Raw genomic sequence first — 20984 nt, 5'->3', positions numbered from 1 at the left:
GGGCGAATTCGCGGCAATTATCGCCGTTTTTTCAATTCGACCAAATTCGCCAGGTGAATTCCGGAAGGTGGCTTCCGGAATTCACCATATGCAATGAAAAACGGATTCGCCAGAGTCGCGGGCGAAAATCGGCCGATTTGGCGGATTTTGCCGCGATTTTAAAAAACGGGAAAAAACGGGGAAAAACCCGAAAAAAAAATGGCGTGGGGTCCCCCCTCCAAAGCATAACCAGCCTCGGGCTCATCGAGCTGGTCCTGGTTCTAAAAATGCAGGGGAAAAATCGGCCAGGGATCCCCCGTATTTTTAAAACCAGCACCGGGCTCCACTAGCTGGACAGATAATGCCACAGCCGGGGGTCACTTTTATGCCGTGCCCTGCGGCCGTGGCATCAAATATCCAACTAGTCACCGCTGGCCGGGGTACCCTGGGGGAGTGGGGACCCCTTCAATCAAGGGGTCTCCCCCCCCCCAGCCACCCAAGGGCCAGGGGTGAAGCCCGAGGCTGTCCCCCCCCATCCAATGGGCTGCGGATGGGGGGGCTGATAGCCTTTGTGTTAAAAAAAAAGATATTGTTTTTTCCATTAGTACTACAAGTCCCAGCAAGCCTCCCCCGCAAGCTGGTACTTGGAGAACCACAAGTACCAGCATGCGGGAGAAAAACGGGCCCGCTGGTACCTGTAGTACTACTGGGAAAAAAATACCCAAATAAAAACAGGACACACACACCTTGATAGTAAAACTTTATTTCATACGCCGACACACACATACTTACCTGTGTTGACACGCCGACTGCAACGATCTCCGACGATCCGAGGGTACCTGTCAAAAAATTATACTCACCTTCCAGCGTCCAGAGGTCCAGGTCCAGAGGTAAATCCACGTACTTTGTAAAAAAACAAACCGAACACGATCCACCGGACTAATGAAAGGGGTCCAATGTTTTCACATTAGACTCCTTTCCCCGAATGCCGGGACATCACGTGACTCCTGTCACTGATGTCCCTTCAGCCAATCAGGAAGCGCTACTGCCGTGGCGCTCACCTGATTGGCTGGACGCCGTCTGTACTCTGACAGCGCCTCGCAAAGCCGCTCCATTACTTTCAATGGTGGGAACTTTGCGGCTAGCGGTGGGGTCACCCGCCGGTCAGCCGCTGACCGGCGGGTGACCTCACCGCTAGCCGCTAAGTTCCCACCATTGAATATAATGGAGGGAGCTGTGCGATGCGCTGTCACAGCGATCAGCCAATCAGGTGAGCGCAACGAAGTTGCGCTTCCTGATTGGCTTAGAGACCTGTCAGTGACAGCTGTCACTGACAGGTCTCAATCGTGGAAAGGTGTCCCATGTGTCAGCATGGGACCCCTTTCAGTCCGTTCTGGAGCGGGTATTTGCGTTTTCTTTTTTTGCCAAGTACGTGGATTTATCTCTGGACCCTGAGGTGAGTATATTGAACTTTGCTTTTCAGGTATCCGTGGATTCTACATGGAGAAGAGGACCGATGTCGGCGTGTGAACATAGGTAAGTATGTGTGTGTCGGTAGTGTGAAATAAAGTTTTACTGTCGACGGTGTGTGTGTCCTGTTTTTATTTGGGTATTTTTTCCCCAGTAGTACTACAGGTACCAGCGGGCCCGCTTTTCTCCCGCATGCTGGTACTTGTGGTTCTCCAAGTACCAGCTTGCGGGGGAGGCTTGCTGGGACTTGTAGTACTAATGGAAAAAACAATATCCTTTTTTTTATCACAAAGGCTATCAGCCCCCCCATCCGCAGCCCATTGGATGGGGGGGGACAGCCTCGGGCTTCACCCCTGGCCCTTGGGTGGCTGGGGGGGGGGACCCCTTGATTGAAGGGGTCCCCACTCCCCCAGGGTACCCCGGCCAGGGGTGACTAGTTGGATATTTGATGCCACGGCCGCAGGGCACGGCATAAAAGTGACCCCCGGCTGTGGCATTATCTGTCCAGCTAGTGGAGCCCGATGCTGGTGTTAAAAATACGGGGGACCCCTACTCTTTTTGTCCCCCGTATTTTTGGCACCAGCACCAGGCGCAGAGCCCGGTGCTGGTTTTAAAAATACGGGGGATCCCCTGTCAATTTTTCCCCCGCATTTTTAGAACCAGGACCAGCTCAATGAGCCCGAGGCTGGTTATGCTTTGGAGGGGGGACCCCACGCCATTTTTTTTTCTGATTTTACCGTTCCAGCAATAAAAAAAAATAAAAAAAAAAAATAATATTTTAAAAAATATATAAATAATATTTGTGCCTCCCCCCCCCAAAAAAAAGTACCTAATCCCTTCTAATGTAAATAGATCTGCTATTCCCCCAAAAAAAACCACCAAAAAAAACATGTTTAAAATTTTTTTATTTGTTTTCACCCTCCAAAGTGTGGCGGATTGAAAATGACGAATTTGCTGTCTTAAAGCACTGCTGTCGAATTTCCAAACTTGAATTGAATATGCTTTGGTCGAATTGCAGCACTTGTATCATTGCAGAAAAGTCGAATTTGCAAAAAGTCGAATTTCAAAAAGTCGAATTTTGAAAGTCCGTTTTTTGGTCGGAAAGCACTGCATTGCATAGGCGAATTTTTTTTTTTGGTCGAAAATGACCCGAAATTCGACCACAATTGCATATACCCCATAGAGAGTTTCACCCATGCCTGGAAAGTCACTCTTGTGAAACATGCTTTTTGAACTCCTGACAAATGTATTTATTTCCTGTAGGAGAAGTAGATCAACACACACTTTGTGTAAATGAGATCGGCTCCACATACCTCAGAACATACTTGATGGCAGATGGCAGTGTGACTTAGCTAACTGAAATATATATATATATATATACATAAATAAATAAGTAAAGCAAGCACATACATACACACACACACATATATATATATATATATACATACATACATATACACACATACATACATAGCGCACACATGCCTACGCAAACACATATATATTACTATATGACATAAAGTATCCACATGGGATGCATTTAATCTGCCAGCTGTCAGGATACAGATGCCAGAATCCCGGTGCACCAGGTCTATTCCCACTCGTGGGTATCCATGACACCCATAAGAGAGGGAATAGATCCTGTGGCGAGTGGAACCCACAGCGTGGGGAGCTCAGCAAGCCCACAAGGGGATTGATACCGCTCGCCCCGCTGCTGGCATACTGGCGGGTGGGATGCCGCTGTCGGGATATTGCCAGCCAGCATCCCGTCCGCCAGTAACACACACTGAATCTACCCACATACCCTGGGCTGAGAGCCCTCTGGTGGTACTGTGGGGATGGAAAGAGCTGCTGTAGCTGAACATGCGCAGCAACTCCCCCAAGCGTTCTGTATGCAGAGAGCTCTGTTGATCTCGGCCAATCAGGGAAGGGAGGTTTCTAGGTACTCAGACCCCCCCCCCCCCATCCCCGCATGTGCCTCAGTCCCACCCTGTTTTAGCAAATCTACCATCTAAAGGGATCACACACGCTCTTTAAGTAGCAATCCTCAGTGAATGACATTGTGCCTGATTCAGGGTTGTACGCTATTTAGCAGCAGCAGAGATGGTTTTTGCAGACAGTACTGCAAAATTATGCTAATGCCGCATGAGGCATCTTGTGTAAAGAGACACCTCCCGTCTGAAGACGCAGCATCGGATAATCTGCGTGACCACAGTTCATCTGAGTAACCCTTGAGTTACTCAGGATGACCGGGGATTTCATGCAGCCGAAGCCAGTGACCGGGGATTTCATGCAGCCGAAGCAAGTGACCGGGGATTTCATGCAGCCGAAGCCAGTGACCGGGGATTTCATGCAGCCGAAGCCAGTGACCGGGGATTTCATGCAGACGAAGCCAGTGACCGGGGATTTCATGCAGACGAAGCCAGTGACCGGGGATTTCATGCAGCCGAAGCCAGTGACCGGGGATTTCATGCAGCCGAAGCCAGTGACCGGGGATTTCATGCAGCCGAAGCCAGTGACCGGGGATTTCATGCAGCCGAAGCCAGTGACCGGGGATTTCATGCAGCCGAAGCCAGTGACCGGGAATTTCATGCAGCTGAAGCCAGTGACCGGGGATTTCATGCAGCCGAAGCCAGTGACCGGGGATTTCATGCAGCTGAAGTTAGTGACTGGGGATTTCATGCAGCTGAAGCCAGTGACCAGGGAAGCCAGTGACCGGGGATTTCATGCAGCTGAAGCCAGTGACCGGGGATTTCATGCAGCTGAAGCCAGTGACCGGGGATTTCATGCAGCTGAAGCAAGTGACCGGGGATTTCATGCAGCTGAAGCCAGTGACCGGGGATTTCATGCAGCTGAAGCCAGTGACCGGGGATTTCATGCAGCTGAAGCCAGTGACCGGGGATTTCATGCAGCTGAAGTTAGTGACTGGGGATTTCATGCAGCTGAAGCCAGTGACCAGGGAAGCCAGTGACCAGGGATTTCATGCAGCTGAAGCCAGTGACCGGGGATTTCATGCAGCTGAAGCAAGTGACCGGGGATTTCATGCAGCTGAAGCCAGTGACCGGGGATTTCATGCAGCTGAAGCAAGTGACCGGGGATTTCATGCAGCTGAAGCCAGTGACCGGGGATTTCATGCAGCTGAAGCCAGTGACTGTGGATTTCATGCAGCTGAAGCCAGTGACCAGGGAAGCCAGTGACCAGGGATTTCATGCAGCTGAAGCCAGTGACTGTGGATTTCATGCAGCTGAAGCCAGTGACCAGGGAAGCCAGTGACCGGGGATTTCATGCAGCTGAAGCCAGTGACCGGGGATTTCATGCAGCTGAAGCCAGTAAAGCTTTGTCCAAGGATACAGACACTTGCTTCAGCAACACTCCCAGTCGCTACCCCTGCTCTGTCCCCAAACAGCTGCCTCTCGTCAATCAGGCTCCAGTTAGGAAGCACTGTGAACGATCTTGCAGAATGAGATCTGCTCACTTGCAGTACGACATCTGCAGATCTCTCACCATCGAAGTTGTACACAAACCAAAGTGAGTGGTTACCTGATTTCACCACATGGAGGAATTTGTGTCATACCTGTCAGCCAGTTCCATTTTTAAGTGTGGTCATTTCCCTTTCAAAGTGGTGTTATCAGAGAAGCCTAAATAATCTCTACACGATGAGCGCCTTCCTGTTTTGTTTTTCTCGATTTACATTTTAGATCCACGGCTGGCAAGGGTCTCACAGGAGGAGCTGCCAAAGGCTGCTGAATATTTGGGATTTGTTACAATGATTAAAGTCCCACATGGGACCAAAACGTTGATGATGTTTTGATGTCTGCACCAGTCTGCTTCTAAACACATGGATTAAACTGATTAGTTTGCTTTAAGACTCCATAAAGCAAATTACATTTGTAGGTAGGGAATAAAAAAAAACAACAACAAACTTTATATCATTATTAAAAACATGACATTATATATGTAATAATAAATACACTTGTTTATAACTTTTCTGGTTCAAAATTAACTGAGTGGTGATGTAACAGGTGATTGCAGCAAATATATTTTTATTTTATAGTCAACATTAGTCATCCATTATATTATATACCTAACATTATAGGTTAAAGTACAAAAACCTAAGTGCGTGTTTCTACCCATCTCTGTTTTAGGCCTACAGCTGGCTGTTTGTAATATTGCAATGGTACAACAATGGCAGTAAGGGAGTTATTCCAGTTTGTTAACAAAGCAAAAAAAGCACACTAATGGGCCAAACCATGTTGCAGGTGGGGCAGCTATAAGATGTGCAAATAGATTTACATTTGCGTGGGTTATATTGTTTCTGTGCATGGTAAATACTGGCTGCTTTATTTTTACCCTGCAATTTAGATTTCAGTTTGAACACACCCCACCCAAATCTAAAGGGCCCCATACACTAGGACGATAATGCCCGATTTCATCCGATTTCGGGCATTCGGCCCAATATATCGGATGAAATCGGGAATTTTGGAGCTGTTTCCGATCCGATGCGCATTCACGTGAGCATCGGATCCTCCAGATTGAATGTGCTGCACATTCAATCATGTCCGACCCCACAGGCATGGCTGGAATCGCCCAAGATACATTGTATGCAAAAGGACAGCATACAATGTATCTTGGGCGATCCTGCCCCCCGGGAGGCTGCCGGGGGGATCGCCTGCGACATGTCAGACGGACATGTCGCGTAAGTGTATGGGGCCCTTAACTCTCTATGCACATGTTACATCTGCTCCACCTGCAGTGCACATGGTTTAGCCTATTAGTATGCTTTTTTGGTTTGCTAACAACCTGAATAAGGTCCTATGTGTGTGACTCCAGTCATGTGCTTATGGCAATCCAGTTGCCTCCCAGCAGCAATGCAAGAAGACAGGGGCGTAAGTTCGGTAGATATGAGAAATGGTCAAGAATGTGGCAACTACAATGTAACACTAAAAAATGCAAAATCATGCACTTGGGTCACAAAAAACAAAGGCTAAATATAGTATGAAGGGTACTACAATGGAAACTACTGAGGAGGAAAGGGATTTAGGAGTCACTATTTCAATTTTCAAGTGACTTAGAGACAGGAAAGCAATGAGAAAGGAAAGTCAGATGCTTGGTTGCATTGGGAGAGGAATCAGTAGCAGAAAACAAGAAGTAATAATGCCACTGTATAGGTCATTTGTATGGCCTCACCTAGAATACTGTATTCAGTTCTGGAGACCATATCTCCAGAAGGATATAAATACATTAGAGAGTGTACAAAGAAGGGCAACTAAAATGGTGCATGGCCTACATCACAAAACTTACCCGGAAAGGCTAAAAGATCTTAACATGTATAGTTTGGAGCAGAGAAGGGAAAGGGAGGGAGGGGGGGAGGGGGGGGGGGGGAAGGATAGAAAGTTTCAAATATACCAAGGGTCTTAAAGTACAGGAGGGAAACATTCTTCAAAGGAAAAGAAGTATTAGAACTAGAGGACATACACTGAAACGGGAGGAAGACAGGCTGAGGGGAAATGTAAGGAAACATTACTTCACAGAAAGGGTAGTGGACAAGTGGAATAGCCTCCTATCAGAGGTGGTAGAGGCTAAGACAGTAGAGAAATTTAAACATGTGTGGGATAGGCAAAAACTTAATACCCCTTTCACATTTCCAATGCTGGATCCAACCTGGGAATTGGAAACGGGTCCTTCCCGGGTGGGATCCAGCATTGGAGACTATCTTCTGGCTTCCCAACTCGGCAAATTGTCGGGTCGGTTGCCATAGCGGCTGGGGGCGGAGGCGGCGCTGGGAGATGAGCTCATCTCTGCGCTGCCTCTCCCTATGCTGTGAATGGGTACCGGGTCGCATCAACCCAGCAAACCATTCACACTGCGCCTGACACGGGAATAACCCTTCTTATTACCCGGGTTGAATTACCAGGGAATTCGGACATGGTCCTTTCACACCACACACTGACCCGTGTCGACCCGGCAAGATGCCAGGTCTATACTGGGTTATTTGTGCGATGTGAAAGGGGTATAAGGCTCAAAAAAGGGTTGAGATTACTTAAAGGATATAAAAAGGGGCAGACTAGATGGGCCAAGTGGTTCTTATCTGCCATCAAATTCTATGTTTCTATGTAAGTTCACTATAGGTGCCCAAAGGTGTGAACACTTAGATCAGATCATCAAAACGTAAGGTTTCATTCAAAAGGGGGAGATTCAAATGTTTGAAAAGTCGGTTGGGTGTCTGTTTTTTCCTATCTAATAGACAGAAAAAAAAACAGACTCCCAACTGACTTTCCAAACATTTGAATCTCCCCCAAAACCTGTAAACCTATAAATACAGCTTTTATACACACAGCCATATATGCATATACAGACAGCCAAATACGCACGCACACAAAATTGTAGGATATTACATTTCAGCATTTGTATTCTTTGCACTCATATGAACTATGGCATCCATACAAAATACTTAAGATATTGTTCAGCTAATATTTTTCAAAGCAAAATGGCAACATTTGTGGAGTAGCAGACATTGCACAAGAAATGTGGCGCAGTAAAATTATTTGATTTCATATTGTGGAGCAAAATTTGAGTTTTTGGGGCAAAATTTGTTGTCTCTATTATAGTGGAAACAAGCCGAGGCATTATAGCATTTTTATTTTTAAATTAGCGCACAGTGCATGGAAGTTCTTTTATTACAGGTGCTAAGGTGCATGGAAGTTCTGTACTACAGGTGTCTAAAACTGTACTTTTCCACCAAATCCAATTAAAAGCGTAGGTCTTCGCATTTCTAGATGTACTCTCTCACTGAGCAATGTAATATATTTCATAAAAAGTTGCACTTTTAGAGTTCGGTATGATTTACCCGCAGCCGGGATGCCGGTATACTGACAACGGCCTCCAGTATGCCGGCAGCTGCGCTCGCCGCACTGCAGGCTCGGTGGCTTGCCACAGGTTCTATTCCCTTTCTATGGGTATCGTGGATACCCACGAGTGGGAATAGTTCTGTTTTGCTGGTATTTCGGCTGCCGGCATTGCCAGCTGTCGGGATTCTGATGTTGGTATCCTAATAGCCGGGATCCCATCAGCCGGCAACTTGAACGTATACCACAAAGAGGATGCATGTACTTCCGTGTGCATTTGGGCAACCTATTACAGTGGTCCCATGTGACACCAAATAATTTCAGTTAAACACTTCACCAAAACATTAATGTATTTGTAACCACACCTTAAGTGCTTGAGAGGGTGAAAAATGATGTGTGAGTAAATATAATTGTAGCATCATATGCACACACAAACAGTCCCACATTCACACACAAAGATCCACATGCACACACAGACACGCACACAGTCCCACATGCGCACGCACACAGTCAGTGTCCAAACACTGCAGCCACTGCTGCCGCTCCTCACCTATAGTGGTTAAGAACTGAAAACAGCATCTTTTGAGAGCCATCCGACTCCTAGGGAGCATGACTGAGCGGCTGCGGGGAGCTAGCGAGAGACAGACAGCAGGGTTGTGAGGAGGTGGGCAAACCCCACCTCCTCCCCCTACTGATAGTGATGTTGTTAAGAACTGCAGGGCTGCTCTCATACACCGTGCACATAGTGGCAGGCGCACACAGGCTGGAGAAGCCCACCAGAGGCAATGAAGGTCAGGCCAGGTGCCCCCTTCAGAGCTGAAGCCCGGCGGCAACTGACTCCATGCCTCCGGGAATTGAGGGACTGCAAGGAGCAAGTAAGATGCATAGACCATTAAAACTACCAAACCGTAGACATAGCTTAAGAAAGCTGTTTGCTAAATTGGGCAATAGTAACATCAAGTTTTAATTAAGAAAGGACAGAACCTTCACATCCACATAGACTGAAATGTAATGTTTCAGCAAATATTGCTCCCTCTAAGCTCATACAAGTGAGCAATGGGTTTTAAAAAGACAATGTTGCTTAATGTTTCTGCAAATGGACTGACAATTAATTAATTATATCATGATAAGAACCTATATTCCTTAACTATATACACTACACCACTCCATAAACAAACACTCTTATCACCAATGGTATGATAATATAGATGGCTTGGCTTATGCAGACATTAAGGGTATACCAGGTCAGTTAATACCAATTGCAAATCACATATGGTATTTGGTCTACATTTAGACTTAAGACCGGTGGATACAAACTCATACCTATATTTCAGTGTACAAAAAAAAAGCTGCCGATATCTGTGGGCTACATGAAAAAGCAGTACATTTTTAACCCGCATGCAAAAATAAATAAATGTATTTCCTGCCCTTACATTGCAATGTGTCATATCCAGGTGCACGGTTTCTTTGGGCCTTACGGATATGTGCAGGCAAGTGCTGTCAGTGTCGCGTCTTCGCAGCATATCTGAGAAATTATGTAAATGCAGCACGTGCCAACACATCCCTCTTGTCTTAAACACTCCAGCACTCATCCCTCAACTGGCCACAGACTGCCAATCATCCGACGTCTGTAGCCAGGGGGCCCTGCCTATTTTTTCAGTCCCGAGCCCCATAATTCCTGATGGCAGCCTGGTTGTGCCACAAGCTCCTAGTGAAAATAAACTTACCCAGTAAAGGTAAACTTACCAGTAAACGATGATGATCGCGAGTGTATGGAACCTTTGTTAAGCATGGTCATAATTTTGCCAACAAAGTCCTTAGGAATAAAATTGGCATACGGCAGTATCTCTGTGCTGATGAGCTGGACAACCTACAATTAAAAAAATATTATTAGCATTTATTTATAGGGTGCCCCAAAGCTCTGCAGCTCTGTACAGAGCACATATACAAAAGAGTATATAAGGTGAAAAAAAAAAAAAAAAAAAAGTACATACAGTATACACATGAATAAGTTATGGTGCATACACATGGGGCGCTTTTTGAAGATTTTCTAAGCGCTCTTTCTAGATCGTTTACAAATTAAGCACGGATCGCTCCGTGTGCACAACCTATAGCGATGTCGATGCGCGGTCCTGCGTGCCGCCAGCACCCCCTCAGATCTTTAGCACAAGCAGGCACAATCTAGTTAGATCGCCTAGCATGCATAAAGAACACTGGCCAGCACAGATCACTCAGCACACATTGCTGTGTGTATAGCGATGTGTGCTGAGCGATCTGTGCTAACCTAGATCGCTTAGCACACAGCACAAGTCGCCCCATGTGTATGCACCCTTACTAGCATATAGGTATCGGATGAGTGAGGGAGCCTACGGTAAGGGGTGAAACAGGGCCAGACTCACAATAGTTTACATTCTAAAAGATGGATTCCCATTGTTATGCATGATACACTTTCAGCATGTAAAGAATAAGAAGAACCAAAAAAAAAAGGACACATTCACCATACATGCACTGGTCACATCATTGCTCGATGTTCCCAGAACAACCTGACCTACTGTACACTACAGTACTGAGTCCAAATCAGACCAAAGCAGTTCTGTCTGCAGGTGAATGTAACAATTCCTGGGCCTTTCATCTGTTTTCTAAATGCTTAATTTTGGAACAAAGTTATATACAGATATACAAGTGTCGCATATTAAATTAAGTAACAGTCGCCTGATGCGCCCTAGTCGCATTGGATTGCGACTAAGGCACATTTTCGTAAAAAAATGAAGCCTGCTGCTAATGGAGTTGCACAGGACCTGTCATCTCACTCATGCCAGGCATCTCCTGCTGGGGGGCGTATTCTTCCTTCTGCTATGATAGAGAGTTGGTTGGCATAACAGGGAAAAACTCCTTCCCTTAAACCTGATTCTACCTTGTTGTTGACACATTAGTAATGGATCAACAATTGGAGGGTGGCAAACAGTTTGTGGAAAACAGAGATGATCAGCAAACTAAAATAAATAATGAATCCCAGTGCTACAATAGTCAACACTCTATGAACAATGTGGCTTGCAGCATGCCAGACAATAAGCAAAAAGACATGGGCAGAATACTATTAGCCGTGATAACAGCAACATTTATCACACCGATCTCCTGAAAAATCACGCAACCTCTGAGGAAGCCACTAAACCCCTGGAGAGGCAGAGAAACGCGTAAGAAACCCGATTGGACTTTTGTACAAGTCGGCAGCAGACCACCTAGCTTGAAGAGGGATATTTTCCTGACGATTAATCTCCATATGGAGACCTCATTGGATCCACAAGGAGCCGGGAGTGAACAGGACCCCTCAGGTGGAAGTGAGTGGGCACTTGCCCGTCAATCATACAATCTGATAGTTTAAGTCCTGGCCAGGGCTGAGGACTGTTGTGAATTTGGTGCCTATTAATTCAGAGTGCACACAGGACATAAAACAATCCTGAGTACTTCAGTTTGGTTTAATCTCAGTACATGCCCCTGTGGGCAACATTGGAAGAAGCCTCATTGTATATGATGCATATGGGACTGGTGCAAATACCACGATTCAAATAAGGACTATTGTGTTTCTTTTATCTTTTATAATTCTTTATTTTTTCAGTTCAATTTATGTTTATGTAATATGAACTGTAATGCCGGTCATCGTGTGTTTTTCTGAATATGTATTAACCATAGTAAACGTATTTGTATCTCTAATCAGAGCCGTCTTTGCTGTATGTGTTGTTTCCCGAAAAATCAGCTTATCGCAGCCTACGCACTCCCAATTTTCGCACCTACCCCATTTAAAAATTTTGAAAATGGGATTCACACGATACTTCTAGCCGGCGAAAGCAGAGACAGGTACAGGAGAAAATGGGGAAATCTGTCTGTACCCCCAAAAAAGCCAAACTAATATAGGAAAACATTATAGAAGTCTATTAGTGGCCATAATAAAAATAAATAAAAAAATAATAATAATAAAAATAAGTTCAGTAAATCTGTGAGTTTTCGGTAGAAAGTGCCCCGTTTTCACATGAAAATGGGGCTGTTTCCGGGGATTTGGTTTCACCTGCCACAAAATCCCTGATAACCGCGGCAACCTGCAGTGTCCCTTGCCTGCCACAGCAGCGGCAGGCTGAGACTGCAGGGAGGGTGCCACAGCCCAGGAGCTGGCACCTGTCGCTTAACCCTTGCAGGAAGCCGGGGCAGTGCCACGACCCGAATCCCCCATCTTCTCCCGATCACATGGGGAGCGATCATGTGACCAGAGGGAGCCGGTACTGCAGCGATGCACTAGGATTTGTCAGGAGTCAGCACCCGGTGAAGCATCAGGTGACCCCCGATAAGCCGCCGCTCGTGCCGGTTTATTGGGGCTAATTGGATAGCTCCCGGCAAGACAATTACCCCAGTAAATTACCGTGGTTAATTAGATATCCCCCACTGGTAAAATACTTTTTATTTTCACAACTGATTACATGTGATTAAACTTAAATACAGATTTTTAATCCATAGCCTTTAAGTACAAGTAGAGCCACCTATAAGTACAAGTAGATCCACAATTTTACATTAATATTCTACAAAGGTTGTATTACTGACCTAAATAATATATGTTAAGTAAACGGCGTTTGTATACATAGCTAAATATAACCATTCAGTGGCTCCTCTGCAGCAGGTTGTCATGTTAGTAGAGAAGTGCTTCTCTAACGGAAGAGGCAGAGACTGAGTGACAGCTTTGTAGCCATGCTGGGCATTAATGTACTAAATAGATGGAATAATCACCTGTATGAATGACATCATTATCATAAACATGTATGAGGATGTATAATGGAGTGACAAGAAACAGAGCTGTGGTGGAATGTCAAAGTAAACCTAAACAATGTATTTTATTATGACATTTTATATCTAAAAAATGACATGTTGGAGGTTAATGGTCGATTTAAGTTTGAAATTATATTGAAAAATCTTTGAAGCACAAGCACAAATGCAAATTCCTTTCTCACCATAGTGCTGGGCAGGTAGAGCTGTGCAGAGGACTACTGATTATGACATTAAGCAGCATACAGAATTAGACATCTAGAACAGAACCCAGCATACACAAAAACTTTGAAGTGTTCAACGACAATCTTCAGAACCTAGTAACTTCACAGCTTTGCCTTTGAATACCATTGGCAAGTTCCATATATTCCTAACGCTCCAGTGTTCTGTTCAACATCACTGCCACTATAAAGCGCAAGGAACACCTGCTTCATCTACAGATGATCAGAACACAGCAAGACGAATAAAAGCCAACAGGAAGGGCAATCTGGTAATTGTACCCAGGCCTGTCCCCAGTCTTGTGTAACTGGAACGAATACCATGGGGCTTGAAAAGCCACAACCATGTATAAGCCAAAACCAGACTTGTGTTGCCTTTTAAAGGATTGCCGCTTTAAATATACAATATTGCAGTCTATTACATAAGAACCTAAAAATATCAAAACTTACTCTTTTTACTCTTATACATGTATACGGATGTAATAACTGTATATTAAAAAAGTGTTATTCTAACACCAATATAATATTTGCATATTATGCACATGGTATCCACATAATAATAATAATAATAATAATAATAATAATGATGATGCTTACAGATATCGTAGCCTGGAAAAGACAAGACAAAGAGCAGCATTTGACAGTGCAAGTAGAAGCCAACAGCAGGATTTGTAACCTTGGCCATCACTGTAAATCCTATGGCGGAACAACTAATCCAACTTTCTTTGCAAGCCTAGTATGTACTACCAGCTAATAATATTAAAACCTTATTTAAAATGTACAAGGCTCATTTGCAATTTTTTATATTTTTAACTGTAACATGCTTATAGCATAACACCCACATGTATTCTCTGCCTCTACATAACCCAGGCTGTACCCAACTGGCCACCAGCAACACCTGTTTTATTCAGCATAAAATGCTTACTGGCATTATGCAAACTTATGGAGTTGATAAACTTTGGTAGTTGAGGCAGAAAGGTTGGGTGTATAATAAGTATACAGGAGACTAGCGGGACATCTTAAAATAGCAAATAACAATTTCTGAACATACAAGAAAAAATAGGATTTTGATACCTACCGGTAAATCCTTTTCTCTTCGTCCGTAGAGGATGCTGGGGATGCTACAAGAACCATGGGGTATAGACGGGATCCGCAGGAGACATGGGCACTTTAAGACTTTAAAAGGGGTGTGAACTGGCTCCTCCCTCTATGCCCCTCCTCCAGACTCCAGTTAAAGGAACTGTGCCCAGGGAGACGGACATTTCGAGGAAAGAATTTATTGTTAAACCACGGTGAGCATTTTACCAGCTCACACCTCCAGTATGCCGCAGAACGTGGCATTCAACAGAACACCAGCCGACGGCATGAAGAATATGCAGCAATACGCTGACATAAAACGTAACACAACCTATGTGTGTAAACACAACCAGTAACAGCATAACTCATGCTATGGCCTGAATATCGTCAGCAACGGGCTGACTTAAACACAACACACCATGTGTGTAAACATACCCAATGACTGCAGATACAGTACGCACTGGGACGGGCGCCCAGCATCCTCTACGGACTAAGAGAAAAGGATTTACCGGTAGGTATCAAAATCCTATTTTCTCATACGTCCAAAAGGATGCTTCAAGAACCATGGGGTTTACACCAAAGCTCTAGAATGGGCGGGAGAGTGCGGATGACTCTGCAGCACCGATTGACCAAACAAGAGGTCCTCCACAGCCAGGGTATCAAACTTGTAAACTTCGCGAAGGTGTTTGATCCCGACCAAATAGCAGCTCGGCAAAACTGTAATGCCGAGACCCGCCGGCAGCCGCCCAGGATGAGCCCACCTTCTGGTAGAATGGGCATTCACCGATTTCGTTAACGGCAATCCCGCCGTAGAATGAGCCTGCTAAATCATATTACCGATCCAGCGTGCAATAGTCTGCTTGGAAGCAGGAGCCCCAATCTTGTTGGGAGCCCACAGGACAACAGAGCCTCTGTTTTCCTAACCTGAGCCGTTCTGGTGAAAGATTGTCAAAGCTCTGACCACATAGAGAAACTTCGATTCCGCCAAGGCGTCAGTAGTCACCGGCACCACAATAGGCTGGTTTACGTGAAACGACGAACCCACTTTTGGCAGAAATTGCTGACGAGTTCTCAACTCTGCTCTATCTGCATGGAAGATTAAATAGGGGATTTTGGTGAGACAAAGCCGTCAATTCAGACACCCGCCTTGCAGATGCCAAGGCCAACAGCATGACCACTTTTCCAAGTAAGGAATTTCACTCAACCTTACACAATGGTTCAAACCAATGAGATTGAATGAATTGCAACACCACGTAAGATCTCACGGTGCCACAGGGGGCACAAAGGGAGGTTGGATGTGCAGCACGCCCTTCACGAAGGTCTGAACTTCTGGAAGGGAGGCCAATTCTTTCTGAAAGAAACGAGATAAGGCTGAAATTTGTACACTAATGGAGCCTAACTTTAGGCCCGCATCCACACCTGCTTGCAAAAAATGGTGCAACCGCCCCAGCTGAAATTTTTTTAGTTGGAGCTTTCCTGGATTCACACCAAGACATATATTTTCTCCAAATACGGTGGTAAAGCATCGCCGTTACTTCTTTTATAGCCTGAAGCAGTGTGGGAATGACTCCACTGGGAATATCCTTTCGGGCTAGGATATGGCGTTCAATCACCATGCCGTCAGACGCAGCCACGGTAAGTCTTGATACACGCACGGCCCTTGCTGTAACAGGTCCTCTCGTAGAGGAAGATGAGTAATTCTTGAAGATCTGGATAGCAAGCCCTCCTTGGCCCGTCCGGAACAATGAGGATCGCCTGAACCTTTGTTCTTCTTATGATCTTTATCCCTTTGGAAAGAGTGGAAATGGAGGGAACACATAGACCGATTGAAAACACCCACAGTGTCCCCAGGGCGTCCACCGCTATTGCTTGAAGCTTCTTGTTGAGGCGAGACACCATCATGTCTATTTGAGGAAGTCCCCAAAGACATGTCACTTTTGTGAAAACCACTTGATGAAGACCCCACTCTCCTGGATGGAGATCGTGTCTGCTGAGGAAGTCTGATTCCCAGTTGTCTACACCGGGAATGAAGACCCCTAGTGGAGCGCTTACATGCCTTTCCGCCCAGCGGAAAACGCTTGTGGCTTCTGCCATTGCCGCTTTGTTCTTCGTTCCGCCCTAGCGGTTTACTTACGCCACTGCTAAGTTGTCCGACTGAATTAAGATGGGCAGATCGCGAAGATGATGTTCCGCTTGCAGACGGCCATTGTAAATAGCCCTTAATTCCAGAATGCTTATTGCAGACAAGCTTTCTGGCTTGACCTTTTTTCCTGGAAATTCTTCCCCTGGAAAGACAGCTCCCCAGCCTCGGAGACTTGTATCCATGGACACCAGGATCTAATCCTGGATCCCGAACCTTCGTCCCTCTATGAGGTGAGAACTGTGCAGCCACCACAGGAGAGATATTCTGGTTCTGGAAAATAGGATTACTTTCCGGTGCACGTGCAGGTTAGACCTGGAGCACATGTCCAACTGGTCCCGCTAAAACCACTCTGGCATTTAACCTGCTCACCAAATGGCCTCGTAGACCGTAACCATCTTCTTCATCAACGGAACGTATTGATGGATTTACACTGTTGCAAATTTGATCCGACTCTGGATCCTCAGATCTCTTTCCACTGGAAAAACCAAAACTTTCAACAGTTCTGTACCTAACCTTATTCCCAACTCCCGACATCCATGTCATTGGGATCCACAGTGATTCTGGCAAGTTCAGGAGCCAACCACTGTGTTGAAGAACTGTCAGAGAAAACGATTTGTAGCAATTGTTACTTGATCTCGCCGTAGTCAGGAGAGCGTCCCAGTACAGACTAATAATGGTTCTTACTATTGAAGGAAAACCATCATACTGCCAACACTCCAGTGAAATGGCAATGACAATCCTGAATAGCAAACCCAGGTAAGCTTAATGCAGAAGAAACCGCACTTAAACGCTCTTTCTTCTTTTACAGGTTGGAGATCCCTGCCCTGAGAGATTCCATCTTGCAGTTCAACTTCTTAAGTAGAAATCTTTTTGGGATTGCTCTGACCTAGCTGTCCGGGCTCAGAAGCACGAAAAAGCTTGAATAACAGCTTTTTTTTTTTTTTTTTGTGACAGGGACAGCAGGACAATATCCTGATCCTGACCCAACTCTTGTATGGCGTCGCATACTACCTCCCCGTCCAGAGGAGAATCGGTAAGATCTATTTGAAAAATCAGTGAGGGGAATCATCTGGAAACTCCAGTATGTCCCCCTTTGGACTCTATTCTTAACTCAGTGGTCCATGTCCATTCCAGGACTGACTGAAGAGTATTAGACGTGTTCCCACCGGCGTGGGCTCCCGCAAGATAGACCCAGCGACATGCGGTGGATGTGGTAGAAACAGAGGACGATTTCTGCTTCTGCGAACTTGAAAAGGCTGCTGACCTCTTACCTTTTCACCTTCCTCTACCCTGCAAAGAAGGGGAAAAAACGGTATCCAACCGGTCAAAATGACTGCATCCTACAAAAAATGCGTCACCAACCGTTGTGAGTGAACATAGCTCAAGAAGGTAGACTTACCAGTGGTATCTGCCGAGATCAACTTAACAAAGCCATCCCCCAAACCAGGTTTCACCTTCATAGGGAAGATACTCCAGTACTTCTCAGCATTCCATTGGTGAATCCACAATGCCCTCCTAGCCGAGACCGCCATGGAATTGGCCCGCAAACCCAAGAGCCCCATACCTCTTGTAGTCGCACGGCAGTATGCTGCAATGTTCTAGATAAGACCCAACTTAAGGAGTATCCCATCTCTCCCCAGATATGGGATGACGAGGTAACCGACCATTTCTGAATACAAGCACTCCCCCATGCGTATGTAATGCAAATGTAATCAAAGCATATAATTAAAATATCACTTAGCTTCCTGTATACAATCCTTTGTGACAGGGCCCTGTGCAGAACAGGGGTTGACTTTCACTTTATTCTTTTCCCGCCGTGGATAGAACAAACACTCGGACTCCTCGTGAGGATTTGAGACCATCTTGTCACGGCTGACCTAGAGCTTTTTCAACAGAGCGACCAGCACATGAGAAGGAATAACTTTACTTCAGCATTCATTATAAATTGTAATATGAATATACACATTTAAATACACATATACACACAAATATCTATATAAATATATCTCACAGATATTTTTGTCAGGAACAGCAGGATCCCCAGTGACGTTAATACATTCCTAATGTGTATGAAACATGTACTGAATGCCGATGTTGTGGATCTGATCAGGAAACATCATGGTCGACATAAGAAATAGTATTTGTGTCGATATCAGGGAGTAGTAACTGGGTAAAATAACATTCTTGCGACCCCGAGGGGTCTGAGGGAAATATATTAATATTACGCCCTCTACTACGTCTGTGTTCGAGTCACAGATCTATGCAACCGTACCATACATATATATATATATATATATATATACATACATACACATATACACACACATATACATATATACAGTGATCGCAAAATACGCGCTATAGCGCGTTTTTACGCGCTACAGGAAGAGACGTACCCGGTTTTAAAAAATGAGCGGGTCCCATAGGACGCGCTGTGTATCACTGCACCAATAGGAGACTCTGTCTACCCATCCAATCACCGCCGCGCCTCCTCATCCAATCGCCGCCGCATCTCTCTATCCGCATGCACCCAGAAGGCCCCGCCCCCTACACCGCGCACACACATCACCCCCCATCACCCGCTGGAGCTTCACGGAGCCGGACAGAGTGAGGACGCCCCCCCCCCCCCCCCCCCCGCCGATCACCCGCTGGAGCTTCACGGAGCCGGACAGAGTGAGGACGCCCCCCCGCCGATCACCCGCTGGAGCTTCACGGAGCCGGACAGACAGTGAGGACGGCTCTGCGGCGCGCTACACACTGTGCTGCGGGGATGTTGAACGCCGGTGACCGGGGACTGTGCTTGCTGTGCGGAGGGGTGAGCTGGACTTGCGGTGGCGGCTGGGGGGCTGCTCATATCGGTGGGATGGCGGAGATGGGGGCTGCATGGCGCCTGCAAACAGGTGTTAAACGCAACATTTTTGTGGTATGGAGTGGGGGTGAGGCGAGAGGGTGACAGTGCTGCTGGGCTGTGCAGCATACAGGACCCTTGATACAACCACTGGATTCGAGTCATGCTGCCTGTAATTTATGTGCTGACTGATCAACTTCAGTGACACTCACTGTTCTGGCTGCCTTTGTTGGTTACTGCTGGTTGCTGTTGGTTACTGCTGGTTGCCGCTGGTTACTGTAAAGGCAGCCAGCACAGTGAGTGTCACTGAAGTTGATCAGTCAGCACATAAATTACAGGCAGCATGACTCAAATCCAGTGGTTGTACCAAGTGTCCGAAGTCGTCGTCAGGATGTTGGCATTTAGTATACCGACACCAGCATCCCGATCGCAGCAAAGCCGACAAGAGTGACGAGTGCAGAGGGTACCCTAACCTCCCACCCCTAACCATCCGTTTCCCGCAGCCTAAACCTAACCCACCCCCTTAGTGCCTAACACTTATACCCCCCCCCCCCCCCCCCCTCTGCAGCCTAACCCTCCCCAACACCATATCCTAACCCCCCCCCTTCCCATCCGCACGCTAAACCAGTGGCGGCAGTGCATACTTCCCTTCAGGATCCTGACTGTCGCTATATCGTTGCCAGGATCCTGATCACCTCTGGATGCCAGCGTTGGTATTGTGGCTGCTGTCAGGATTCCGGCATCGGTATTACGGCTGCTGGGATCCCGACAGCCAGGATCCTGAATGCATACTTCCGATATGATAACAGCCCAGCAGCATTGTCACCCTCCCTCCCCCACAACACTTTTGTAGTGTCTAAATCCAGTCTGGGGCTCTATTATAGCGGCACCATAAAGCCATTACATATAGAAAATGTATTATTTAATAATGTTGTCCTGTTTTTTAATCATATAATTGTTAAGTGCTCTACCTGGCGCAATGTGAATAACGTGCTCTGCCTGGCGCAATGTGAATAACGTGCTCTGCCTGGCGCAATGTGAATAACGTGCTCTGCCTGGCGCAATGTGAATAACGTGCTCTGCCTGGCGCAATGTGAATAACGTGCTCTGCCTGGCGCAATGTGAATAACGTGCTCTGCCTGGCGCAATGTGAATAACGTGCTCTGCCTGGCGCAATGTGAATAACGTGCTCTACCTGGTGCAATACGTATAACGTGCTCTACCTGGCGCAATGTGAATAACGTGCTCTGCCTGGCGCAATGTGAATAACGTGCTCTACCTGGCGCAATACGTATAACGTGCTCTACCTGGTGCAATGTGTGGCGCAATGTGTATAACGTGCTCTACCTGGTGCAATGTGAATAACGTGCTCTCCTTGGCTCAGTGTGTATAGGAGGTTCTACCTGGTGCAATGTGTATAAGCGGTACTACTGTGTGGAATAATGTGAATTGGTACTATTATGTGACCACGCCCCTTCCCCACGAAGCTACACCCCTAAAAAATTTCAGCGCGCCATCGGCGCGCACTGTCGCAGTTTTCAGTCTCAGTGCGGGAGAACCAATTCTCTTTCTGCCACAAGGTCACCAAAATGTCT

At 46.2% G+C, this 20984-nt stretch overlaps 1 protein-coding gene across 3 annotated transcripts in view; it reads right to left on the bottom strand.

The window, feature by feature from the left end:
* The window catches only part of MON2 (MON2 homolog, regulator of endosome-to-Golgi trafficking), a 257814-nt gene that overhangs the window by 33321 nt on the left and 203509 nt on the right, over positions 1 to 20984 (bottom strand). For all 3 annotated transcript variants that reach the window (XM_063927724.1, XM_063927725.1, XM_063927726.1), the window contains one exon: positions 10041 to 10164. In XM_063927724.1, the coding sequence (XP_063783794.1) occupies positions 10041 to 10164 (124 nt within the window). The remainder of the gene's footprint in view (positions 1 to 10040; positions 10165 to 20984) is intronic.

This window comes from Pseudophryne corroboree, chromosome 6 (genome assembly GCF_028390025.1).
Source record: "Pseudophryne corroboree isolate aPseCor3 chromosome 6, aPseCor3.hap2, whole genome shotgun sequence".
Lineage (NCBI taxonomy): Eukaryota > Metazoa > Chordata > Amphibia > Anura > Myobatrachidae > Pseudophryne > Pseudophryne corroboree.
The sequence above is the reverse complement of the archived record's forward strand: the minus strand, read 5'-3'. Positions and strand labels throughout refer to the sequence as shown.